We start from the raw sequence: 27469 nt of genomic DNA, 5'->3' as shown, positions 1-27469 counted from the left end.
ACTCTATTGGAGTTTCACTATCCTAGTGATATGAAAAAAACTAGTGAAAAATATATTCATATCACCGCAAATATCTCGTTTTTCACAAAGTATTACGTCACCTTGCGTGAAACGGGTGAAACTCCATTGTAAACAGTTTATGTGAATTTGGTATATGAAAATGTGTGTTATTTTGCGATATTAATAAAAATCGATCTGAGACTATATCGCATAAACAATGTAAACATTGCTAAGAAAGAGTAACATTTCGAGACAAGTTGTTCACTATCGTTAACCCTAGAATTGAAAACGCAAATTTTTCAGATTCACATAGTATCAAATTCGCATGTTACTTGAAAGGCTAGTAAGAACCGCTGAATGAACTCTTTCTGTTGCATACTGTGATGGGCGGCGCAACTCTACTGAGTGTTGTGCCAGTGGCTAGACCATTGTGCCACGTTGTTTCCTTGTACCCCAATTTTCGGTCCGAATACAATTGTCCCTGCGTGCTAAGGTGCTGCAAAGCTAGAGCTAGTAGTAGCTCATACGTAGTTCGTAATCATAGTTGTAACGTAACGTATTCTGATACGTTCTACTCTATTGTACGCCCGCTCTCGTACAAGGCTATCTCTGCTCACTTGTCGTGTATTGAGTTCTATTATTGGGAGGTTACTATTCCTACAAGAGCATCTTATTGGAATTTCTAAGACTATGATATAACTGCCAACTCCCTGAAGAAATCTCTCTCACTAGTGTAGTGATTAATGCAAGTCCTAGTGCATGAGTATCAGTCTGTAATCATTTCAGCATTCGCTTGTCTCATTCTCAGTCGACGCGTGGTCACGCACCCGCTTCAATCCTCTCCCCTACATATTGAGTTCAACGGCAGTGCTCTCAGTATAATACCTGTGTACTCGGTGCAAATATAAATAATAATACTTTATAATTCATAATGTCATCACTAGGTGGAACGTACCTCTTTTCTCTGGATGGATTGCAAATTGCTCCTTAAACTTAAGCAACGCCTTCAGTATACCTTGAGTAACTCCTAAAGTTAAGGCGCCTTAACGTGCTTACTTGAGTAGTGAAATAGGATGTCCTAATTACTCAAGGTATACTTGAAGCGTTACTTACGTTTAAGGTGCAATTTGCTCCTATGAAACAGGCCCTATACCTTGAGTAACTCCTTAATTTAAGGCGCCTTAAATTAAGTATCCTTGTGCACCAGGCCCATAGTCCTAGTTTGTGGCGCAGAAGAGGAACGTTAAGTCTTCCTTAATGAGTTCATGTTTACTAGTTTCACCCTGTAACTTTATAACACTCGAAAAGGAGATGAAGTGTGAATAATAACATAGCGATATACGTACTAGTAGAGTTCAGATATCAATCAAGACTAACGCGCAATAAATAAACTTAACATACCGCACGTTGTTCAATATACAAGGCTGTGTGGGATGCCGCTTGTGAGGAAGTGTTGTACACAAGCGTCTCCTGTAATTTTAGATTCTTGTGATACTTATCTCCCATGCTAGCCTAGCGTATACTTTATGACTACTGTATTGATCCTAAGTGATGAACCACTTGTTAATAACTCTTGTTGAGTTATCTCATCCTAACACTGTTGGAAACGCTCTCAGAATCGCTCAGAAGCTCCTTTGAACGCGCTTCTGGAAACATTTCTGATGACAATGGTAGCTGACGTCTAGCCTAGCTATTCTACCACCTTCACTTGATAATTTCTATAAGTAAAGCTTCCCATAAGCTGGTTCTACTTGTTTTATCAATCCTTGAAGCTCAGGGACACTGGGATATGTGTATCGCGAGCATCAATGGCGCTCGCCACAGTACTCTCACTTAGTTTACTGTTGATGAAACTATTATGCATAAATCTGCTTGCCCAAATGTGTAGGATTGACGATGATTAAGATTCGCCACTTACCTGGTTGTGTTATCTGACATGATGACTCCTTTGGGAATGGGAAACAACAAACGCTTCTCAAATTCAATATCGGTCTATTAAGAGTTTAGCCACGCTACGATTCCACACAGAGATTTCGTCACTCGCCAGGAAATTATATTACTTTTGTAGGAATGCACTGGGGTGAGGTTCAGTAGACTTTTTCTGAGTTCCAAGACCGCGTTTACATGTGATATCTAATCCTAGATGAGCTCTTGAAGGTCTATTGAACACGGCGCACATAATATTTCAGTGTAATAAAATTGTTATTAACGTAGTGCTAGCCTTATTCGCGTTTTCCTATATAATTCTTCTACTCGAACAAACATACATAGGAGTGATTGCTATTGGTTTTTGTTGTAGATCCCCGCCCATAGAAACTATGAATAGGTAGTCGAGCAGAGCATCATCGTTTCTGTCGGTGGAATGGGTAAATCTTTCCTTTTCGTTGTGCATGTTCTGTACAGCAAGTGGCCATTCACGAGAGTTCTCAGTTTATTGGAGTTTTACGCGAAGTGGCGTAAAACTCGGTGAAAAACGCGACATTTACGCCGTGCAGTATTGCTTTTCACTAGTGTTTTTTTCATATCACTAGGGTCGTGAAACTCTGATGAATAGTATTTGTTTTTAGTATTGTTATATTACTCTCGCGTTTATATACTCATAATGACTTCCTGGTTCGACAACAAGACCTTCAGAAACCTCAAGGAAAAGGTAACTACAGCGGCTTCGATTAGTTGTGAATTCCTCACTGATGAAATCTAATAAAAATTATTAATAACGTTCCATTAGAGTTTCACCCTAGTGTTATGATAAACACTAGTGAAAAACATATTTTACGACCACTGCATATAGCCGCGAATTTTACCGAGTTTTACGCCACTTCACGTAAAGCAGGTGAAACTCCATTGTTATGGAAAACACTAGTGAAAAACATATTTCACGTCGTATCGCGAATATCCGCGGTGTTTTCTTTATCACAGTAAAACGGGTGAAACTCCATTGTAAATTACAACATGTGCTATGATATTTCTGTGTATCGTACTGGATTGGCGTAATACTCCATGTGAAAAACGCGATATGGAGTGAATTGAAAACACTTGGCGAATCACCCTATATCACGGGAAATACATACCACGTGTTTTACGCGTTATTCACTGCTCACATGCGTTTTTCGGAAAGAGAAATGTTAGTGTTTTTCATATCACTAGAGTGGTTAAAACGTAGACTTATATTGGAGTTTCACAACCCGTTTTACGTGAAGTGGCGTAATACTCTGTGAAAACCCCGATATGCAGTAGTCGTGAAATATATTTTTCTCCAGTGCTTTTCATATCACTAGGGAGGTGAAACTCAACTGTGTATGTTTTACTTCAGATGTTCGGCGTGAAGGAGTTCAGCGAAGATCCCTTGACAACAGACCGGAAAGATTTGATAGACTACAACTCGAAACTGTTGGTAAATTTTTCCGCAATTTTCGCCCAAATTTTACATTTTTTTTCTCAGCAACTTTCTTCAGAGGTTGATCATTTAATCACAGATCAACACAGAATGAATGCTAAATACATCAACATCGCACGATTCGTTCGAGAGGCGGCTGATCCGAAGAGTTCTACTGCTACTGAATCCACAACTGCAGCACAGGTTTGGTTTTTTCACTAAAATTTGTGAAAATTTTTGACAATTTTTTTCAGGGAATTTCCCCGGCATTCGCGTTGTTCTCACAACAAATGTCGCAGTATAATCACAGCGGTGAAAATTCTCTTGGTGCGATCGAAAAAGCGAAGACTAAGATCGATCGACTTGATAGCAGAATCAAAACATTGAGAGTAATAAGCTCAAGTGTTGGAGTAGGAATATATGTTTGCTCTCCTCACCTCAGCTCAGAGAGTAAACATAAAAATTTAGAAAAGTAGAAGTGTACAGAAACTAATAAGAAACTCCTAAATTTCCTCCCAGAAATTCTCATATTTTCATCACCAACACATGTAGTTGATGACCATGTATATATTTTACCGCACAATGAATAATTGATACACATAATGGAGTTTTACCCGTTCTACGTGAAGTGGTGTAATACTCTGTGAAAAAGGCGCGATATTCGCGGTGATATGCAGTAGTCGTAAAATACTTTTTTCACTAATGTTTTTCATATCACCGGTGAACCTTCATTTATTTTCACAAGTGTGTTTTCAGGCCGATCTGACTGACCGCGATCGAGCACACGCGCTATTGACACATTATGAAGTGAAAACCACAGGTCTGCAGAAAAAATATCAAGAAAAAGTGGAAAATGGAAACAAATCCGAGGTGGCTAAGGAGAATCTAGATAGAGTAAGTATGCAGTGTTGGAGGAATATATGTTTGCTTTACTCACCTGAGGGGAAGAGTTTTCTCAAGAATTATAAGAGTTGGGGTAGAAGTGTACAGAAATCAACAAGAATTTTTCGGAATTTTCGCAGAATTTTCGCAGAATTTTCATATTATCACCAACACATGTAGTTGATGACCATGTGAATATTTTCCCACTCCGAAATTTACGCACGACTTGGAGTGAAAATGTATAAAGACAAATAAGAATTTCCTCCAAAATTTCCTCCCAGAATTTTCACCAATATATGTAGTTGACCGCCATGTACAGATTTTTCCCCCGAAATAGAATTGATTTTTGATCAGAATTTGGTAAAGTTTAGAGAAGCTCAGGAGAACTGTGACCGTCTTGATAGAAGTGTTAAAAAGGATATCACAAATATTCTTGGCAACAGGCAGAATGATGTTGGGGAGATCGTTGAAGCGGTAGGAAATAATACAGCGTTCATTGGTTTTTTTTATTTCACTTGCAAAAAACGCATGTGAGCAGTGAATAACGCGTGAACCCGTCGTGTATTTCACGGTGTTTTTAATTTACTTCGTATCGCGTTTTTTCACGTGGAAAATTACGCCACTTCACGAAAAATGGGTTGTGAAACTTTGATATTATGTTGTATATATTACTATTAGTATCAAAATGCAGTATTATTATATATATGCATTTTCTCGAGCATTTCGCAGGCCAAGTGAATTCACAAAGATTTTCACTCAAAGTTTGATTGAATTTTCTACTAATTTCAGTTGTCTCGATATTTCGCATCGACAGTAACGCAAAACGAAGGTTGTGTCGAAGCGCTAACACAGTCTATACCAAATATGGTGGCGAAGCTCTCGATACCTTCTACCTTGACAACACTAGAGGCTACTCCCGTGGTTAAGGCAAGTGCTGTTGTTATTCCGAAAGTGAAAACACCAGAAAGTGCAATAACTCAGAAAGGAGTAGAACTATCTACGGAGGAGTAAGGGGGGAGTGTGCGTTCTCGCTCGCCCTGATACGCTTATGAGTTTGAGTATTATAAAATTATAAAGCTATGGGCATCAGCGTCGTTGACTAGGTGCATTGGTGACAATATTAAAAATCTGAAGATATCTGAGGAAGTTCGTTTGTTGGAGTTTATCCTGTTTCACGTGATATTCGCGGTGATATGCAGTAGTCGTGAAATATATTTTCTCACTAGTGTGTTTTTGCATATCACTAAGGTGAAACTCAATGGCACTGTGCTCTGTGGCATTCTAATATCAATTTAATTTTTATTGCTTGTCAACGTTCTTTAGTAGCTTTGGGAACTCCTGAACTCAGCTGAAATTCCAACACGGATGAGAATACTACTATGAAAATTATAATTTTTGAAATGATCGATTTGTGGCATTCATAGGCATGCAACTGAGCCGCTGCTCCCGCGTGATGACACTCCCGAAACAAAATATGCAAACGAAGTCCGCACTGCACCGGTGAGCGGGCTTGGGTATGGCGACTAAGTCTTCGATGCGATGTAGCTCGGTGGAATTATAATACTACACGCAGGAATGTGATTTATAGGGTGTGGGATTCGATCCTGGGTGTTATGGATGATGGGTTGGAGTCTTAACCTACTGAGCTAGAGAGAGGTTTTTTTCGTAGAAATGCCGAATTCTTTGTCTGGTGTGCTAACTCCAAATCGTCGAATGTCAATATTCTTAGAATGAGCAATAATTTCGTTCGTCGTCGTCGAAGTCGCCTTACTTTTTGAATCAGAAATAGTGACATGCACGCACGCACATATGAGCTCCGTAATAACTATTTCAAATATTCTTGAATTTAGAGGAATATCTCAAGTATGCGAATCTGTGAATTGACGTCGGAAATGATATCTTTAATTTTCTAGGTGAGAATTGAGGGCGAAGCTAATGCGTATGTGAGCACTTTCGAAGAGCATGTACGCAAACCGAAAGGAGCTGGAGTTATTGGGAGTTCACCCGAAAGCTATTCTCAGCTTCAGTGATTTACCTATAGTGGAATCGTCCGAGTTTGAGGATTTTGTACGACCGTGGTTTCATTTCTGTTGTTGTTGTTGATAACGGTCTCCAGTGTTGTAGATTGCTATCTGCTTTGCGTTAGTGAAATCAACTGTGGAATTAGGGTAGATGGAATAGGGCTAGCCGGCACAAACAGCAGTGTGGGGGGGGGATATGCACATGGTCAACTACATGTTTTGGTGATTACCATATCGAAATACCGAGGAATTTTTGCGTGAATTCATGTGTAAATTTTCATAGCATAGTGAGGAAACTACTGAGTTCAGCTGAGAGAAGTTCACATATGCTGCAACAGTAGCTTCCTTTGTGAGTATATAAGGCAACACATGTGGCACCGAAGGAGTGTGAGAATCTATACTTCCTGAACTGAGCTCGTAAGGTTTTTCACCTTTGTTATGAAAATCCACACCGTTTTGGGTAGAAGTGTAAACGATAATTTGCCGAAATTTCCTCCGAGAATTTCCATATTTTCAGCAACATATGCGGTATTCAACACAATTGGCTGTCCCATTATTCAGCCGTCCCACTACTGAGCTAAGCTGTGATTCTTCTGTTAGTCTATCCTAAGCTACCCTCCTCCCACATAATACGGATATCTTTCGTGTTGAGTTGATGTTCCACATATGTAGTTGACCATGTGCATATACTCGAGTATACGTGTGAGGCCGCTGCGCCTCTACGCGATATCGCGGAGTGCATACACGTCATACTTGGTGTTAAGTTGTTGACTGTCAGAAGCAGACGAATGAAGTCTCTTTTGTGATCAGCAGAAATGCAACAACTGAAGTATAACAAATTCAGAATAGACTTTTGAGGGAGATCATAGATTCAACCTTAACATAGCAATGATATGCACCCAGCATTGGTGCAGCGTATGGGGGCTCCAATTGAACTGTAACGGCCCTGGAGCTCGTAGCGCGAGGTTCCTATCATGTGATGAGTGATAATTCACTCGTCAACGGCTAGTGCAGAGTGTAGAAAAGCCGAACATGGTCAGCTACATGTGTTTGAGGAATTACTACTTGTTTTTGATTTACTACTAGGAATTACACACTAGTTGTGTGAGAATTACTTGTTGGTGTTTGTACATTTCTACCCGAATTAGCTTTGGGAATTCCTGAGCTCAGCTGATGAAAGCAAACAGATATTCCTACTCCAACACTGATAGCGACAGAAGTCTTCTAATCTTTGTTTAGTATTTTCCAATTCAGTCGAAATTAGAATTTTGTGTTATTCAACGTGACAAGAAGGGTTCTCCATTTTTGCAGTGATGACCCTATTTGAAGGTGAACATTTTTAGCAGTGCTCTTAGAAATGGTGAAGACCTCTATAGTGTCTTGGTCAACTGGAAGGCTCCTTCAGTCGGATGCTATACTGTTTTATGAAGGTCGATGGCTAAATGATATGTGTATTCTCTACTATTTCGATGTGATCTTAAATGAGAAGTATAGCAAACATTCCGGATGGGACCAAGTCTTGTTGCTTGACCCGTGCACTGCTTTCGCCATCCGATTCGAAGAGGACGAAGACGACTTAGCCCAACTCATTGATGGTCTCAAACTTGCACAGAGGCGGTGCCTTATTGTCCCAATTAACGACAGCGATGACCCGACGTTACCGTGTGGGGGTTCGCACTGGTCTCTATTAGTTCTATCTCGTACCGCTCCATCGAAGCCCTGGGCGGGTGTGTACTACGACTCGGCTCCTGGGCGAGAGATGCCAGGGTGGGTGAATTCTGTTGGTAGGAAACTCACTGGTGTTGGTGATATTCAGACCACTGTTGGTGAGTGCAGCAAACAGACCAACTGCAGCGATTGTGGCATGTATGTTCTTGAGTTTGCTGAGAGAGTTCTCCGGATGTTTCTGGAAGACGTTGAAATGAGTCTACTCGACATCACTACTAATCTCATATCGGCTTTACGTAAATCAGTGCTTGCAAGCATTCGTAAGAATAATCAAGTATTTCTTTGAATGACATTTTCTATTTACGTTTGTTGCGTTAATAGCCAACTCATGACGATTCCCAACCGACAACCTATTCGAACCCGGAAGTAAATGAAGTCTTCATCCGTTAAGGATTAAGAACTGGAGTCCCATCGGGGTTCTCCAATATTTCCACTTGATGAATATTTCCCCTTTGATTCTCTCGAGGGCATTCGACTTCCAATTCCAAAGACGTCCTTAATCTGTATGGATGAAATTTGTTGTGGGGAAAGGCCCCCCTGGGACCTAGTGGTCCACATTGCCGACATAGCGCTTCGTGATGGGACGTCGGAAACTGTCCGAACTCAACAAAAGGAGAACTCAGCCCATGACAATACATCAGAATTCGAGCAATGATAGAATGGGCGAGAAGGAGCTCATTCAGTCTTGTGGCCGAAAAGGTCGTCAAAAGTTTTCACAACGAAGGGATCAGGTGTAGAAGGCATCGGCATCTGTTTCGGAGGGCTAATGTGTGGTAAATTGGCAGCAGGAGGAGAATAAAAGTCGTAAACATATCCCTCGTATACGATGTATTTGCCTTCATCATGCGCCGATTTCCCTGAAAAAAACTCGGAGTTCGCGCGGAAATATTCTCCCACCGTGGGGAAGGAAACCCAATCTCTCGTAGAGAATCTTGGCACCGACATTCGAGGGATCCACTAGTAGAAACACCCCGATGATTTCAGGCCACCCCGTCTTGATCTGCCAAAGAGGAGGTCGGTCACACAGGAACCTCAAAATGTATGCAGAGTTTAGATTACATATGCGAATAGTTTTGTCAACAATTTTGTCGCCACTCCCTTCCTCTGCCAGTCTTTCCTCACTTCTACACCGTCAATGTACACCCACTTTCCGTAACCAGATTTGGCTATAGTAGCATACTCGACATTAGCGACCACGATCTGAAATACACATGGCTCTTCTGGTGGAAAAATACTCATTCAAGCTTCAGTCATGATCCTCCACCACATCTCACCTCGCCCTGCTTGTCCAGAGGATCTACTGCAACGAAATCAGCGGAGTCATCAGTTAACCGTTCAGGTCTGGGGATAACATCACTTGGGAGTGCACATCGATAATCGAGGTTGGCGGAGTCGGGGCTGATGGACGCCAATACCGGGCCGTTTGTGGTAAGGACCCATTGAAGGAGTCTCACGAAGAGCATATAGGATATGTAGCTTCGCATCGTCTTACAAAAACTAGTACGTGATGAGGTGGAGCCATCCAAAGCACGAGAATTCATTCGGAATCCACAGTGCGCTCGGAAAAAGACGTTACTTCGAGCGGCAATGTACTTGGAATTTCCGTACTCGACATGAATGAATCAAATAGCACTCAAGGACTAGCTTGGTGTTCCAGTAGGCACTCGGACAGTAGTTCATGCGCATGTGGGAGCTGACCACAACTCGAGTCGAGAACTTTTGAGGATTAGAGCTCATTTAAGAGCCGCAATCATTGGGGAGTGCTACCCTCGTAGTCGATACCCGATCGGAATGATAGCTGTAACCTCTCGTGTCACCACAGTGCACATACCACCTCGTCGGAACCGCGGCCAACTGTCAAATATCATCATTTCATACGGACCAAGACTGTGAACGATGAACTAAAACACCATATGTAGCTCAATTATCGGACGCGCGCTAATATTGTCGTGGTTATCGATACACGCGATACACGATATGAGTCTGAGCATAATCTTTTCCACTTACAGAAGGCTCACATTGACGTTTTGTATACACCTCTACTCCTCTGGATTCAATTCTACTACAACTCATACCTCGACAATACCAAAAGCACATACCAAACTCCCTACATTTTTTAAATTCAAAAGGCCGCTGCTCGATGAAGGAACACAATTGAAATCCCCTGGTAGCCACGATACACCTCAACTACTAGATGCATCCACTAATCCCTGTATATTGAATATATCAACTCGAAACCGTAAGTGCCTCATGGTAGACTGATGATGAAACTAGGAAATAATAAAAAACGACTACTACTTTCAAAGTTTAAATAGGGCAGTAGTATCATGGGTCGCGGGAGCAAACATCTCGGGCTCCTTCGCCACGAAATCTTCGGTGTACAGCGGCTTGCCAAATTGATGAGTGCACAATGTGAGAAAATCATTCATATACACAGTCCACGGACCGTGCGTCGTCGCCTCAAAGCCACTGGGATTGATTCCCTCGTGGAATATGAAGTATTTCGGTTTCAGCTGCCGAATTTTTTGGAAGAACTCATCGTACTGAGCTGGGGGGAGAAGGTTCAAACACTGTTCCGTGAAGATGATATCGAGAGCAGGGTCTCCACGGAGGGAATAGTCATAACCTTTAATTTGTTGAACCTAGGAAAGAAAACGATGCCAGTTCCAAGTAGAGGAAACTTTGATTAGATCCTCGTAGGGCGAAGGCACAAGAAGACACGGATGCAATATGCACATGGTCATCAACTACATGTGAAAACTCTATGGGAAAATTTATGGAAATTGTTGTTGGTTTCTGAATACTCCTTTGGAAAGGAGTCCTTTCCGAACTTGTATAATTAGTGAGGAAAAGGAAGGGAACATATTCCTACTCCACCACTGTACAAGAGCGTCGTTCATCACAGTTTACTTCCGCGAAAATTCAACGTCTAAGCGGACCCATGAATGATGGCTTACATTAAAACTATGGTTTTCATTGGCAAGTTGAACACTCTTCGCATTGAGATCAACACCATATAAAAAGTCTGGGTTAGCTCCCTCGACTTTAAGAGCGTCAAGAACGCTACCTGCACCACAGCCAATCTCGAGTATCTGCAAACGAACACGGTGAGGGAGGGAATATACTACATGGTCATCAACCACATATGTTGAGATTAAAATTGATGAAAATTCTGGAAAAAATTGGGAAAATTTCCTCCTATTGATGCACATTTCTACCAGAATTCGGGATATGCTGAGCTGAGGAAAGCAAACATATATTCCACCAACACTTGACAAACAAGTTGCTGCTCGGAAACGTGTCGTAATATATTATCGAAATGGAGCTCACCTTAACCTCATTTAACTTCTTTCCCCCCATGTCCTTCAGTGCTGCCTCAATTGCTGGCATTAAAATGTTTCTAACAGGAACGCCAAGGATCTCCATATGCTCGGCATCAGCATCTACCATGAAGGACTCAACAACAACAATACACGATGGGAGGAATCAAACTCACCCTTGGCAAAGACAGCCGAATGAGTGGCGTACTCATCTCCGAACTCATTCGTCCAAGTTGCCATTTTATTCCCTCCAAAAGTTATGAATAAAACTACCAAAACCGTCCTTACTCGTGATGGGAACAGCACGGCTAGGCTAGCAAATTGTAACAGTCCATCTGATGTCCCTTGTTGTTGATACTGTTGTGTTCCTTGTTCACACGGCGCAACACCAGGCATGGACGGAAAAGCACCAAAATGATAATGATACTACCATAACACTTTCCTCAAAGACTCCAATGGAAGAACAGAACGACTACTGGTAAGCCTACAACGTTAACTTAACATTGTTAAGGGTCGGTTGGTACAACGCGAGTCGCCGCTTTCATCACGTCACGTATACGCAACCAAGGCTTACAAAGGTAATCAATCGCCATTCACTCGCATAGACAACACAAACGAGTATCTCGTCTTTGACACAAACATGATCATCATGGCAGAGCACATGGAAGAACAACTCGCTAAGAGTCAATCGTTCAGTTAATGCCGAGTCTGAACAAGTCTGTATAATATGGATCCGTCATCAAAGACTTCAGGCTGGGCAGCTCCATCTCGAATGGCGGTAAGTCAGTGGTTAGATTCGCAACAGCAGCAGCAGCAGCAGCCGATCCGCTCATATTGAAAGCATAGCACTCCCAACCACGCGTCGTACCTGGCTCATTTACAAAATAGCAAAGGAGCAAATAGCAAAAAAGTGCCAATTAGCTGGAATGTATATTTTCTGCGGCTTTTGCTGTTGTGCTAGTGTGTAAAAACGCTATGGCTGATATACAAAGGAGCAAAGTAGCAAAATTCACTTTACAAATACGCAAATTTGCTGTTTTGTATAACAGAAACTGCTCGAATGAATATCGTTTGCTTGTTTATATTTCAGAAATTTGCTACAATATACAAAAGTTGCTGCTATGTGAAGTGCTACTATGTAACAAAATTGAGCAATATTGCTCAAAAAAGGGGCAAACCAATGAATTGCCCCTTCTGCTATTGAGCAAATTGCTACTTTTCAGAGGAGCAATTTGCCGCTTTACGAATGGGCAACCCCGCAATGGAGCAAATTTTTGCTGTTTTATAATCGGAAGAAGAAATTGAAATTTCGCACGCGAGAGTCGAACCTTGGTGGGTTGTTGGTGATTGTGTTGAGCATTGCATTATAGTTCCGAAGTCTCTGAGTGGTGACTATTTCGCAAAGTTCTTTGGTTCTGTCGATATAGATAAGTATAGTTGCAGCACTGGGAGGATGATGGATGGACTATTGTAAGTGGTAGTAGGTCGTTAGTAAAGACTTAGATTCGTTAAGGGTTCGTTGGATTTTCATATTTTCCACATCATTGCAATCCGCACATGGTCACAGAAGGACGAGGGAGCGGATTTGTGTTTAGATGGTAGTTCGTATTGGGCGGAATCACTCGTACTGAGTGATCCGAGATCACTTATTTGGATCAACACGGATCACTCATCTGCAGTGCAGTGCTGTATTGCAGGCACCCCAGTGGTGCCCATGCGAGATGTCGTGACTTTCATACACGCATCCTGATCCTTACATGGCCTATTATGCTCTTCCGTAGTCTGAGCAAATACTGGTCATTGCAGAAAGATGCCCCTCGCGAACGAGACTATCGAGGAAAGAGGCAGGCTGGCTTAGCAGTGCTAAGTTAGCACTCCGCATCTACCCGGTGCTGAACAAGTTCTCCCGAGGTACCAGATGTGAGGAGATAATGCGAAAGTACTCGCCTAACAACAATGCTATTTCATTGGTGGAGGAGTATGAGAGCCACGCGGCAAAAGAATTGCAGCAGAAGCGGTCGAAAGAGGACGAGCGTGAGGAATCGAAGTAGTTTCTCCCATCACTGGAGACTGGCGACCATGTACGCACTCGCAGTAAGGTAGGCACCTCCGTGCCACTGAGTCAGTGGTGCCCAGCTGTTGTAGTTGCTACAAGTAGCTGTCTCGGTGATTGGTAGAGCAAAATTTGGACGTTTCTCAATATGCTTCTCTTGTAGCCCTTAATAGTATCTCTATGAAGGCCCTCTAGTGGTGCCCGGGAGTGAATATTGTGTGCGGAGGGCTGTAGAGTTCATAATCAGTAATTTAGTCCGTGTTGCGTTTCCCCTGTACAATCCTTCGGCATCTCTGCGAAGTCCATACCAATAGCTCCACGAAGACGATCCGATGAGTGCCACTGCCCATGAGTGAATGTTTCTCGTGTAGAATGTCAAAGTTGCCCGTAATACTTACGTAATGCCTACTTTAGGGTTTAACTTCTGGGTATTGTTGAGTCGTCAATACGTACAATCGTACCAAACCATGAGACACAACTGATACGATGCTAAAAGAGAGAGGATACTCGAAGATGGGACTCACTTTAACTGTTATCTCATCTGATTCAATCGCGACATGCAAGAGCAATCATGTGTTTGGTATTCAGCATTGATCATCACTCGCGCTGTCTTCGGAGTGAATGATATATCTCACTAGAGTGCTATCACGCTTTGACCCGATACTAAGTGACTCACTTGAAGTGAGACACAAAGTGTGACACCTTTGATAGATAAGATACTTAGTAAGTGCACAGGGCATGAACATGTTCTGGAGCGTAAGATATAAGGCGTAATACCGTAATCGAACGAGAAACGCTATCCCATAACTATGTTTGCTCGATTGTATATTGCTCGTACGAATAATGCAAAATGACAAGTTTGCTAATAACGCTAACAGAGACGCAGTTTGAGCGAGTGAGCAAAACGCTAGTATATATTCCCGCAGGGCGTAAGTTACAAGAGAGCAAATAGCCAAAACATAAAAGTAGCGCAGCATTGTCACATACCGACAACTGCCAATTTGTATATTTCATGCAGGAACATCACACAAGAGCAAACCTTAAAAGGTGCCAGATTATATTATTACAACGCGAAACATATTAAACAGCAAATGAGCACAACTTGCCAGAATAACGAAAATGTGCGGGCGAAGCACATTTGGGCAAAAGTGCCAGGGTGTAAAACATTCCGGGGTAATATACAATGCAGCAAAAAAAGAGCAAAAAAGGGCGACTTGCTGGAAAACACTTTCGAATTTGCTAGTTTCAACATTTGGTTGCTAAAACCTATACCAGAAATTGCTAGGTTGTAAATGTGGTTGCTACTTTGTAACTGAGAAAGCAGCACATACAAAAGAGCAAAAAAGTGAGACTGTCAGGAATTATAGCATTTGGCAAACCCGCAATATTGGCAAAAAGTTGCGATTGCCGGATTGTATTACACCGTCGTACCTGAGAGGAGCCAACTTCAACTACCAACAAGAATCTCTTTAGTTTGTGGACATCTTACCTTTGTAGACAAAACCAATTTTCTGATAGAGATCCGCTGCATGGGAATTCGTATAGTCGACTCCTAGCAATGCGCCACGGACATTGGGCCACCCCAGTTTGAGCTGAACAAGGGTAATGTGTTGATGAGAAGGACCATGATAGGAGTTACGTATCCGAGAAAGCGTGTGATCATTCGCGTTGCAACTCCCCTCCTTCTCCATCTCTCCTCGACATACACATCATCGATATATACCCATCTTGAGCGTCTTTGACAACTAACGTCGCCATATGCCAAATACGCAACGACATTCTGTATGAACATCATAATGAGCGATAACGGCGAGTGTCATTGATTCCCACCTTGCCTTTTCTCGCTTCTGAGTCAACCGCTACGAAGTAAGCAGCCCCAGGTAATTTCTTCGATTTTTTCCACTTGTCAGAAGGCAGTAACGGCCTGTATTCGAGAAATGAGGCATTTTTGCTAGGGACCGCGGTGTCCTGCTCAGGCTGGAAACAATTCAAACATCTCAACAGTCCCCGGCTTCTCCCAGCGACTGCAAACCACGGCAATAACACTGCTACTAGGAGGTTTACATGGTGTACCATAGAGACAATCTGGAGCTAACGAGACAGCTGTAGCGGAGATACCCATATGGGAAATCCGTTGCGCCTGGAAGTGGGGAAGTTTCGAGCGGTGATTCTGGGCAGATGCGACATCCAATATCAGCAAAGTTGATCAACAGCAGGAGTCCGTTCAAGGGCTCATTTTTCTTGAGTCCGAGTACTCGGAAAAGGTACATTCCGAACTTGGATGGAAAAATAGAATCAAGGGACAGTTTCATCCGACTCTTCAATTCGGGGAGTATGAATTCCGTCCATAATAGTAACATATTCTGAGCTGGTTGTTAGAGATGGAGAATGAGACTCTCATCATGGCGAGAGACGGATCATCACGCATGATCCGGGACGACGCGACATGCCATATGATTCGAGTCTATAATAAGTGTGGAATTCACACTGTGAGTTCATTCTGTTTTCCTGAGTGTAGACACCAGGTAGATTTTCCAGGCAACTCGGCCGGCCACTTGTGCTAATCGGATTTGTCTCTACCTTATCAGGTTCTTGATGATAAGACTACACAAGTTCTTGTTGTTGATGATGACTCCAATCGATCCCCCCAGAGACTAGATTACTCGACAGCTCCAGTGTTAGTGCTACGAATTTGATATGGAGATTAAATCATGTGTTCACAGCAGCAATGGTACAACGACGACTAAGATCCGACAGAAGCAAGATACTGCACGTGCAGTTCTCTTTGTCTTCGTGGGATATCTTCGCTCACTCTCCTCAGCTCCTCCTCAACCTCCGCCCTCCCTCTAACAGACAGATTCGATACTTGGAAGCGTCTCCACAGGAGCGAGGCAATGATAGCCAAGACGAGGCTCATGAGGAGCATACCAGCACAGACACCATCCAATAGGACACTTCGAGGCACCAGAGAGTATCCTGGATGACTACCAGGCATGGCTAGAGCGAAGACTAACGCTGTCACTGACGAGACTATGACAGCTCCTCTATACAGCCTGTTCACTTTATCGGACAATTTTCTATTCTTCTTCCCAGCAATATCGTCCTGCTCAAGTCGCGAACGTATAGCCGCCTCGACCAGAACGCAGTCTGACTGTAATACACTGAGAGAGGCTTGGACACGCCATTCTACACATTGCTTAACAGCAAGAGACACTTCTTCCAATCTGTTCACTCGGGAGGTTTTAGCTTCCCCTATGAAGATCGGCAACAAGTCGAATGCATGTATAACGCCCAGTCGAGACGTCAACGATTGCGTCACTTGATTCGACACTTTGAGAAGATCGTCATCTGTTGGAACCGTGTCGACCTTCGTCAAACAAAACCTCATCTTAGACGGATACTTCTTGAAGAGACCACAGACCACTTCACATGTTAAATTGCAAAGAGCTTGTCCAAGTGGGTCCAAGAAGACCAGAATCAAGTCAGCCTCCTTACCAAAGAACTCAATTGCAGCAACACATCATACGGGTACTCCAGTCCGCCATCAGCGAGGCCAGGAGTGTCTATATGTCCAGCATTGATAGGAAAGGGGCCACCGATTCGCTGGGCAGAACAGTTTTAGTGACAAGATGGGATAGCATCCTCGGATCGCGGTCAATGAGGGACTTTAGATGGGGGTAGAGCAACATGGTGGATTCGCCATTGAGTTCACGTCCAGTTTGGCTGCCTGCAGTGACTATAGTGAAGCCGGTGGTCTCCAATGCAGCGCCGACCTTCTGTATAGGGGCATCAACGAACCAGTTGATGAAGGTAGATTTGCCGGAGGAGTGGTTGCCCATAACCATAACCTAACACCAATATGAAGTATGAGAAGTACATACATGGTCAACTACATGTGTTGGTGATGACAACATGAAATTTCTGAAAAAATTTTGGGAAATTCTCACTAGTTTCTGTACACTTCTACCCGTGAACTCCTACAATTTCTGAGGAAACTTCTGAACTCAGTTGAGGAACGCGAACATATATTTCAGCACTGCTGATACGACAGGAGTGATCATCCGGCTCATGAACTGCTCATGCAAGCAGTCAACTTGTCGGTTTTTTCTCACTGTACGATGCTTATGTTGATTATGAATATACTTATTCGTTGAATGATATCTAAACACTCCTTGCTAGATGATCTCATTAAACGATGACGATACGGCTTACCAAAGCTTTCTTCCGAATCCGCCGTAGGTCGCAACTATACTTCTCTCCGAGTGCGTTCAAATCAAAAGGAGGATCAGCATAGCACGCATGCACATCTTTCAGAAATGATACTGGCCCTCCACGATTCGAAGGGTTTGATATGTCTACATATACATATAGAGCGACGGTAGAAGAAACATCTACCACTTCATGATAACCAATTGGTGTATGTAGCATGAATTCTGATGAAGAAACTACAATATACCCTAATTCGCTGCGACTCCGCTGACTGTGATGATGATGGTGATGTCTATCCGATCTCCGCCGTGAAGACGACCGAGGGCTAGGAGGCGACCTAAGCAGGAAGAAGTCAACAGTGAGTCATAAGCCAAGACGGCCGCTGTGAGTTCGGTATCATTAACAAGTACCACGGCGAGTTCGAGACACAACTCGGATTTTGGAGTACACGGCGGTCGGCTATGTTGGAAATGACTCGTAATACATAGTCGATCCATATGAAGCCCGATCAGATTCGAGTCCATGTGGAACAGAGTTATGAACCAGTCTTGAAATATTCGATCGAAACTCTCCATCCTTAGGCTCCTGATTCGGGATTCCTAGAGATGGGAACCATTGATGGGACAACCAAAACACACGTACGGGGAACATAGGAAGCTAGGCTATATCGTTCCTCAGAAACTAAACAGGATTACGTGAAGGAAGTACGAGGGGTCGACTGCCGACTCTCTGCTGTCCCGTCACGGGACTCCTGTGCCATCTTCACGATGTCACGTAATGTCGGCTTGGTATCCCGAACTGTTCAGGTTGCTGATAAGCCTCTCATGAGAGCATTCACGCCCTTATTTGCAAAGCTCGTGCCGGATTAGTTCACCTCCATTAGCTTCGCTTCAAGACAACGATCCGATCTAGCCCTGATCCCTCTTGGCCAGAATGTATGTCATGCCGTCCCAAGACTTCAGCATGGTTTGGAGCATCATCAAGGTGGCGTTCCAGCGAGTCTCGTTTCGGGGATTCAAGCTGATGATAGAGTCTGTCGCTTCCTTGAAACTATCGATCGCGATTCAAACTCCAACATTTGCCTTGTATTACGTCAACTAGTAAAAGAAGATATAATGTTAGTGAAGAACCGTTGACGAGGATGTTGTACCGGCTGAAACTAGCAATAACAGAGCAAGAGAGATTATCTAATTTAGCAAGGACTTCACTTGGACTGAGGAAGTAATATCAGTGGTACTACTAATCATGATAGCCAGAGCCCAGAGCATGGCGGCGATGACAAGCAGAGTAGTAGGTCAGCTCAGCTCGTTGCGTTGTCTATACTATCATCGACTATTCAGAAATAGAAACGTCTATCCAGCAATACGAGACTTCAGTGAAGTCACTTCACCCGGTAATTGGGTGTAAGGCGGCCGGAACACTAGAAGTTGGACTCCAACTGTTGGAGCAACAAGCGATTATCACTCCAATGCCAATGAATGTATGGCTACATGTGATCAAGGCCAATGTGTTCGCCAGGATTCGACGTTGTTCATGATCAACGGCCGAGTCAGCTGAGCTGACGTGCATTTTCCCGTTATGCACTGGAACTGAATAAACCATCGGCCTGCGAAGTGGTCATAGTGAGGGAAAACCGAACTCAGAATCACGCAGTGCAAGTTACAAGCATGAAAGTCCTATAGAGTACGATAATACTGAATTGCAAAAAAATCTGCTGCAATTCATCCCTTCGTAATGTCATTGCCTTTTTCCGGTCCACGATGAGCAGACCATCGCAAGATTAAGACCGTATGATATGCAGCCTTAACACCAGGCGGTTCTGATGCAGTGTCATCAGCATCTCTGAGACTCTCGTCATCACACCGAGCAATATCGATGTAGTTGAACCAAGGGTCCAAGGCCTTCGAAACATACCCCAGGCCAGAAAAATTATACAACTTTCTAAGTACCGATTTTATAATCTTCCAGAAAAGCCAATACGTGCCCGACCCTTACAATGTCCGGCTGTCCCCGAATGGGCGACATGTCCCTCATGCTCGCTAGCCTCCAGCTACTGCACGCAGAGGTATCGGACTGCTGGGATCGACAACTGACAGAGACCATTTGGTTAATATTCGCCAGGACACCCTGGTCTTGAACTGAATCGCACAAGGTTGAGAACCTGCATGTCGACAACCTCGAATACAATGTGAGTAACCCTGGAGAGAACACAAGAAATAACATGAAACTATTTCAGTGCCATAGTCATATGATACGCGATGTGCGAGCGTATTCATATAATTAATATCATTAACACCGTTTCCACCCTCAATCGACGTGAAATACTTATTGCTGCAATACTATTGCATAAAGGGCTCTGCGCATGAAAATGGATATGTGGATCTGAGCGCTTGCCGCAACGCTGAGAGGTAAAAAGCACAGAGGAAAAGCCCTGGTGCTGTGTAAAAATTTTCTTCAAAAAATCTTCACAGTTCCCTAGCTCGGACCATAGCTTTTCACACTACCTGGCTGAGCAGCAATTCCATAAACGCCTGAGGAGTTTCGATAGCATCCTTCATACTAGGCAACTACTTAGCGGGCACTTTTTCATCGAAACGATCGAGGCACCCTCTAATATCCTCAAACCGAACGTTGCTTGAACTGCAGACATTAATTACTAAATTCTCAAATTTCCTTCTACCCTCAGATTTGTGAATATACGCAATGCACAACAACAATCACATCAGAAACACATTGCGGAAATCATGTTTGTTGTTCAACCGTTCTCAGGCTGCTGTTACTGCTGCAACAAAGCTTCCTTCACCAGAGTGCGTAAGAATATGCACTCATCTTCAGGTGCTCTATTCCTCCTCCTCCATGTCCTGAAAACCAAGAAGAGCAGTTGGCATTGATAGGAAAATATACATACCAATATTCGATGGCAATACTCTTGCAGTTATGATGTTGTCTCAAATGCCGGTGTTTCATAAACCTAAGCGAAAAAGCCTTCGTCCAGACATACTATGAGCATGTGACAAATTCTAGGCAAGCTTCTGTAGTGAAGTGGTACGAATCGCCTCCACCATGCCCTAGGTTCCAAGATCGATCCCCGGTGGAAGCATCTTACAAGGGAGTCGGCTTCTTTAGAGTATCAATTTCAATCACCAACTTCGTTTCCTCATCAAAGAAGTCAACAACATATCCCCCTAAATACAATCACTAATTCACTTATCGCACCAAAACCCATTTTCCCACCGATTTTCTTGTTCCTCACAATATTCAATCGAACGTCGAGCCCACGGGCGCCCTTAAGAGCTTCCAAAGCATCAAGCACCTCGAAATGCAGTCGAGACTTCTCACTTCTGAACCAGAGACACACTGCAAACCCTCTACTACCAATCCCGCACAGGTTCGATCCCAAGGCAAGGCATACATTACTCACCTTTCAATTTCCATTCTCTGTGCTTCTGCGAATGCCAACTGCCACGCCTCTGGAGCCTCAACACCCTTCCCCTCCAGAACAAGAGCCCTATCAACCTATCACACCAGAATCAACAACCAACTGTGGCGATCTGAATTCAGTTACGCTTGTGTTATTTCTATTGATATCTATACCACGAATTGCGCTAATCCTTATTGAGATCAGGAGTGTTATGTCAACGCAACCACATTTTTGCGTATGGGCCTGCTTGTCGCCCTTGCTTCCCTCGTTTGCGACACCTCCTTACCAAAACTCATTGAATAACCTACTTCGATCATTTTTGCCAGTATGTCCCTGTTCCTGGGAGGTTGACATCCATAAATCTCTCCGGCGATATCTTGCAGCAAATCTGAGCATAACATAGAGATTCACTACGGTACGGTAGGAATACGGGGCATGGCGAAACCGTGTAATACGTTACAGTACGGCATTACGGTCAACCCCAATTAGCATTTTTTAGCATCACAAACCCAATGATAAAAAAATACTAGCACAACAGCGCGTATACGCTCTACATGCTACCAGAAAATAACATTATTTTGTACCACTAACTTCAGTAACATCAACGAACGCCGCATGGAATCGGATAATCTGCTCCTGCGATTGCGATTCCTGTTATACTCTAACATACGATATGAAAAAGACAAAACTGTATTGAACATGTTATTGGAAAGCTATTTAATATTCTTTATTTCTTAATTTGGTATAAATCTAATACGGAATAAAATGAACGAGTAATAACAGGATAGAATAATAACCTAATATAAGAAATCCTGCAATAGGAAAACACAGCGAGGAAACATACGTAGACTAGCAGTAATCGTATGAGCAGATTCATCCGTAAATATCAAGTTGATTTCTAATACAAGTCCCTGGTTGATAAAACGCTCAAATGTGATGTACTGTTCAAACCAAGCTACATTATATCTCACTATATCCAGAAAAAAGCAACTCCCAGGGATAGAACCTGCGTCACCTGATTGAGCAGCTTGACAAGCACACATACTCCACGCCATGTCCACCAAAGAGCTCAACTGAATCCCTCCATAATTTCCCCGTTTATCGCGCATCTGTGAAAAAATAACACAGCCAAAAACGCTGGTCTCAACCCACCTCCGAGTAATAACTCACTAAATTTAGCCAAAGCTCTTCGTTTATATTATACTCGTTCGATACCAAAACAAAGACTACTTCACTGACCTGACAAGAAAATACTTCGTCAAGGCAAGTGGACCACCGCCCCCTATATGAAAAATGGAGACATTTATGAAGCAAGGGGCGAGACAATCTATTTGTTATATGAATTCTAGAATATATTCCATATTATTCAATCAAATTAATAACAATAGCTCACGAGAAATTATTCCTAATTCGAAGAAACTCAATACAACATGATGGATAAACTCAACGAAAAGGGCCACTTCGCACGATTCAACTGAATAAATACAAATATAATATTTATATAAGTTTATGCATTTTTATCTATTATCAATTTATGGTTTACCATGGAGATGTTTATATACTATTTTTATTCATATTATACTAATAAAAATTTCATTTGTTATGTTATTTTTATTCGTGATAGAGAGAAATTTTTATATTTTTATTAGTGACATCACTAATATCTATATTGTACTTAATACCATTATACCCATATATCGCCCCTCCGTGTTTTAGTAACTATAACTCGAGTAACTAAGTGCGCCTAAGGACCGCGCGCCACAAAACTTCCTGTGGAGAATAATACATACATCAATACTGAAAATTCAATCATCGAATACACTCATAATACTGATACTAGAAATCGTTTAAATTCTGAATCCTTCACTTTGACATACCAAGATGTATTAATGTGTCTATTCATCAATATTTCCACCCAGTCTTGAAATACATTTTCGCTTTCCTCAGCCGAACTTGAGACTTCCCTCACCAATTACAGCATCCGGCTAGAAATCGTACAGAAATCAATGATAATTTCCCAAAATTTCCCCAGATTTTCCATATTGCCACCAACACATGTGCATATTTTCCAACATCACTTCTGTCTCCTCGGAATACCATAATACTTCCGAATACCACAAAACCGGTATGAATAAACACTCACCCGTCTGGGCGTTTTCAGAGACTCTCTCAGATCTCCCAACGCCCCCATTATCCCATCAATTTGCACAGTTGACAAAAACCTAAAGTGATCATACTACTACATATCTTTCCCTACCCACCTTAGTTTAGACAAACTCTTGAGAATTTCCACCAATTGAATTGGAGTAAATTGTGGTAGTTGATCATGTGACAGTGCCGCGACTCGCCTCAGAAGCAGCCCCCTGAAAAAACAACCTCAAAATTGAGAGATTGTATGAAGATTCTTTGTTTCTATTCCGCATTTTACAACAGCCATGGAATTTTTTCACCCTGGCATTTATTAATTTTCACATTATTTATCAAGTATTGTCCTCATAGTTTCACGTTCACCATCAACCTTCCTACCTAGCCAAACCAAGACTGGCAAACACTTCCAGAGTCTTCACTAAATCTTCAGCAGTGAATCTGCGGTGAACCAGAACTCATTTCGGAATCTTTCCACTTTTTTAAAACATTTTCTCATACCATTAACGACGTTATCTCCCAAATTCACACGAGTCCAACCAAAACGGCGTACCGGTCAATTTCGTCGGTCAAGCGTTCGACAACATTCTCAGTAAGTTCTCGATCGTGTACACCCCAACGCCTATGTGCCTCCAATATACAGCATAACTCTGATGGTGAGAATTCCTGAGAAGCATCAATATCATATATAGCGAGATGGAATGAAATCTATTCCAAACTAGCAAACTAGTGATATATACATGTGAGCTGAATTCGCAACTATATCCTTATTGAAATCTCATGAAGTCTATCAAGGTGGGCATCATCCCTCATCGTTTTTATATGTAAAATATTAAAATAACAATTCCTAATTTGTACAGGGTCCCCTTTGATTTCCACTACAGTTGTTACAATATAATAAAGCTTCACCCCTTTTACGTTAAGTGGCGTAAAACTCGGTGAAAAACGCGAAATTCACGGTGATATGCAGTAGTCGTGAAATATGTTTTTCACTAGTGATTTTCATATCACTAGGGTGGTGAAACTCCAATAAAAATTAATCTAATCTTTACCGATAAGTATACATAATATCTATAATGGTACTTTTACTATCATCATTTAATCAAAAATGTAACATGATTTCTCAAATCAGCAGAAATGAGCAACAAACCTCATTAGAGTGAACTGAATCATACCAAAAAATCATCGACACCCCATTATTTTCCGACTACTACAGTGCAAAGCGACGGAGCATGTACTGCACAGATATCACTTCGTGAGGTAAATTGTTTTCTAATAATTACGGCGACCCAGAGAAAAAGGTATCCACAAAAAAATACAAAAATCCTCAGTAAAATCAGATTCCTAATTCTCCGCGTTAGGTCGGCGGACTCAACCCCTTCCTCACGAAGCCCTCATCTCGAGTAATCACCAAGTGCTGATCTATGCACATTTGAAAATTTCAAGAGAATTTCTTGATGGCTTCTGAAAATTTTTCCCCGAATCACATATGAATTCCCATAGTACACAATAACACTCCTGAGCATAGCCGATGAAAGCCCGAGAGAATATGCACATGGTCAACCACATCTGTTGGTGACAATATGGAAATTCTGAGAGGAAGTTCTCCTTAGTTTTCTGTTCACTTTCATTCGTGTGTACTTCTCAACATAGCTGAGGAAAGCGAATATATCTCACATAGACTCACTTCAATTTGTGAGAGCGTATCCTCCTTCACCATCTCGATAAGCGTAGGATCCCTCGAGCCTCGACACGCCAACGCCAATGCTATCCTCGCCAAACCCGCAGGCCTGATCCCGCACAGGTTCGATCCCCACCATCGACACACCATTTATTACTTAAATTCATCCCTTCTCTTTACCATAATTTCTGTTATTTTCCTACACACCTCCGAAACCTCCGGTGTTGAAGGCCCCGGTAATGCACTTAACGCGCTAGCCATCTCCACTAATGATCCACTATCGAGGTCCTGACCAAACAACACTAAAAAAATCTCAGCTTCATCGAGTGGCAAGCGCCTCTTTATTCGATGAAGTTTCATCATTCCCAACAGATTGCCCCCAATGACAAGTTTGCATCGTAAGCAACGATCCCACGGTCCCACAACTCAGTGCTGCAAAATATGTTCTCGCTTTCCTCAGCTGCTGAGCTCAATAGTTTCCTCAATGATTATAGGAGTTCATATACGAAACCAGAGAATATATACGATCGCGGACAGAAACTAAGGGAAATTCAATAAAATTTCCTCAGAGTTTTGATATTGTCACCAACACTTGCGGAAGTGCAAATTTTACCACGCTGCCACAACTAGCTCTCACTGAACCCCTTTAGAGGTCAAGGACAAATTAATAGCATTACTCGGAAGTTATCACACACATATAATCGTCGGTGTCCACTACCCAACCCCTCCATTGACCGGTTATACCATTATACGTTATCGGAACGTTTTTCATCGGGTAAAAACAACCATTCCCAACCTACTCCAATCCGAGCCCCCACAGTCGCCATGAGCCTCTTAAAACGTTCGTCTCCATAGACTTCCCCAGCCTGAGTCTTCCGCATACCCCCTCCAAGCTCTTGCACTGTCGCTTGCAAGCCACTGCTATCCATATCAGCATGCGAGTTGAAGTACGCTAATGCTGCTTCTACTACCTACTACCAACAAGATATATATAGCAACCCCTACTACTACTACTACTACTACTACTACTACTACTACTACTACTACTACTACTACTACTACTACTACTATTACTACTACTACTACTACTACTACTACTACTACTACTACTACTACTACTACTACTACTACTACTACTACTACTACTACTACTAGTACTACTACTACTACTACTACTACTACTACTACTACTACTACTACTACTACTACTACTACTACTACTACTACTACTACTACTACTACTACTACTACTACTACTACTATTAGTACTACTACTACTACTACTACTACTACTACTACTACTACTACTATTAGTACTACTACTACTACTACTACTACTACTACTACTACTACTACTACTACTACTACTACTACTACTACTACTACTACTACTACTACTACTACTACTACCCCCAACACTCACCTCTCCACGTGTCACCTCTCCACGTGTGACCACAATGCACATACCTCGCCGAAACGACGAACTGGCGACTATCATTTTATAAAAAGTACCAATCCTACCAACCAATTACAACATATATTTATAAATTCCCTCAACCATCGGTATCATATCAGCGACCCATATCATAATCATCGGGCGCGCGCTAATATCACCGTGGTGTCGCACAACTTACTACAGTCGTGTCTTAATCCTGCTCAGCTTAGTTACATAGCGAACACATTATGCTAAGGCCTTCAGAATGTCCCCGTATGTAGTGACCGTTGAATTCCGTGTGGTATTAAGGTTGTCGAAATACCTCCGATAGTGGTGATCTTTTTCTATCATCTTATACAGGTATTAACAATCGCAGCTTGGTGTAGACAAGTACGTAAGGCACATCCTCCCCCACACACTTCGACATCTCGATCAACAATGGACCCGAAAAACTGCATAAATCTCGATACTGCACACCTGCCATTCTCCACGTGTATTCAAACAAATACAAATTCGCAGGCCAACTCCTAAAAATGTCATCACATACGGTACATCATATCAAAAGTACCCCAAAAAAATGCCATAAAATATTAAGTCATAAATCATCTCGACGCTTCCCTGCAAGTCGTTGTCAATCTCCTCATTCCTACGAAATGAAGTTGTAAGGAGATGGACATGCACATGGAAAACTACATGTTTATCGTGACGACGAGGAAAATTAGAAAATCTTCAAATTAAGGGACGACTAGTGGGATCGACAGAGATGGGAGAAGCAAGTGACACAAAGCAATATGATCATAGAACTGCGAAAGAGAACGATTTCGACGCCTAGCCGTTTCAACAAGACAACATGAAACTGCCTAGCGGAGTGAAGTGATCGCTACAATTATGTGATAGTAGAGATAATGGTAGCTGACGTCTAGCTAGCTATTCTACCACCGTTATTTGATAGTTTTTATTGACCGAGCTGGTTTGCCATAAGCTAGTTCTACTTGTGCTATCAATTCGTGAAGCTCAGGATCGATCTGAAGTTCGGATTCGGAACCCAGATCGGCAGATTCCGAGTCTGGAGTGCTACCCGATTTAGTATATAAACTCCAATAATTAGGAAGGAGCTTTCTGAGCTCAGCTGAGGAGCGTCAACATACACCGATTAGATGACTATAACCTTACGCTCTATCCAGCGGGGAAAACTCTT

The 27469-nt window shown here is 42.5% G+C and overlaps 5 protein-coding genes across 5 annotated transcripts; 1 reads left to right on the top strand and 4 right to left on the bottom strand.

Moving 5' to 3' along the window:
• Positions 1–7684: 7684 nt before the first annotated feature.
• On the top strand, positions 7685–8293 carry Pmar_PMAR022030 (Sentrin-specific protease, putative; the record flags this gene model as incomplete). Its single annotated transcript, XM_002775961.1, has 2 exons — positions 7685–8046; positions 8068–8293. Coding segments are annotated over 2 exons (588 nt in total), but the record flags the coding sequence as incomplete, so codon positions are not given.
• Positions 8294–8682: 389 nt separating this feature from the next.
• On the bottom strand, positions 8683–9470 carry Pmar_PMAR022029 (hypothetical protein; the record flags this gene model as incomplete). Its single annotated transcript, XM_002775960.1, has 3 exons — positions 8683–8770; positions 9155–9207; positions 9282–9470. The coding sequence occupies 3 exons, from the start codon at positions 9468–9470 to the stop codon at positions 8683–8685; spliced, it is 330 nt and encodes a 109-aa protein (XP_002776006.1).
• Positions 9471–10307: 837 nt separating this feature from the next.
• On the bottom strand, positions 10308–11567 carry Pmar_PMAR022028 (hypothetical protein; the record flags this gene model as incomplete). The annotated part of the gene is made up of 4 exons (XM_002775959.1): positions 10308–10649; positions 10965–11099; positions 11338–11450; positions 11504–11567. 4 exons carry the CDS (start codon positions 11565–11567, stop codon positions 10308–10310), a joined length of 654 nt encoding a protein of 217 aa, XP_002776005.1.
• Positions 11568–16123: 4556 nt separating this feature from the next.
• Pmar_PMAR022027 (hypothetical protein) lies at positions 16124–17225 on the bottom strand (the record flags this gene model as incomplete). Its single annotated transcript, XM_002775958.1, has 2 exons — positions 16124–16882; positions 16977–17225. 2 exons carry the CDS (start codon positions 17223–17225, stop codon positions 16124–16126), a joined length of 1008 nt encoding a protein of 335 aa, XP_002776004.1.
• A 3140-nt stretch (positions 17226–20365) lies between these two features.
• On the bottom strand, positions 20366–26334 carry Pmar_PMAR022026 (Pb-reticulocyte binding protein, putative; the record flags this gene model as incomplete). The annotated part of the gene is made up of 16 exons (XM_002775957.1): positions 20366–20450; positions 20498–20560; positions 20696–20774; positions 20824–20930; positions 21011–21105; positions 21319–21398; positions 22026–22119; positions 22163–22249; positions 23154–23232; positions 23272–23373; positions 23537–23596; positions 23709–23821; positions 24843–24945; positions 24994–25124; positions 25637–25807; positions 26260–26334. 16 exons carry the CDS (start codon positions 26332–26334, stop codon positions 20366–20368), a joined length of 1524 nt encoding a protein of 507 aa, XP_002776003.1.
• Positions 26335–27469: the final 1135 nt, after the last annotated feature.

Source organism: Perkinsus marinus (genome assembly GCF_000006405.1).
Source record: "Perkinsus marinus ATCC 50983 genomic scaffold scf_1104296955136, whole genome shotgun sequence".
In the NCBI taxonomy this organism is placed as follows: Eukaryota; Perkinsozoa; order Perkinsida; family Perkinsidae; genus Perkinsus; species Perkinsus marinus.
The sequence above is the reverse complement of the archived record's forward strand: the minus strand, read 5'-3'. Positions and strand labels throughout refer to the sequence as shown.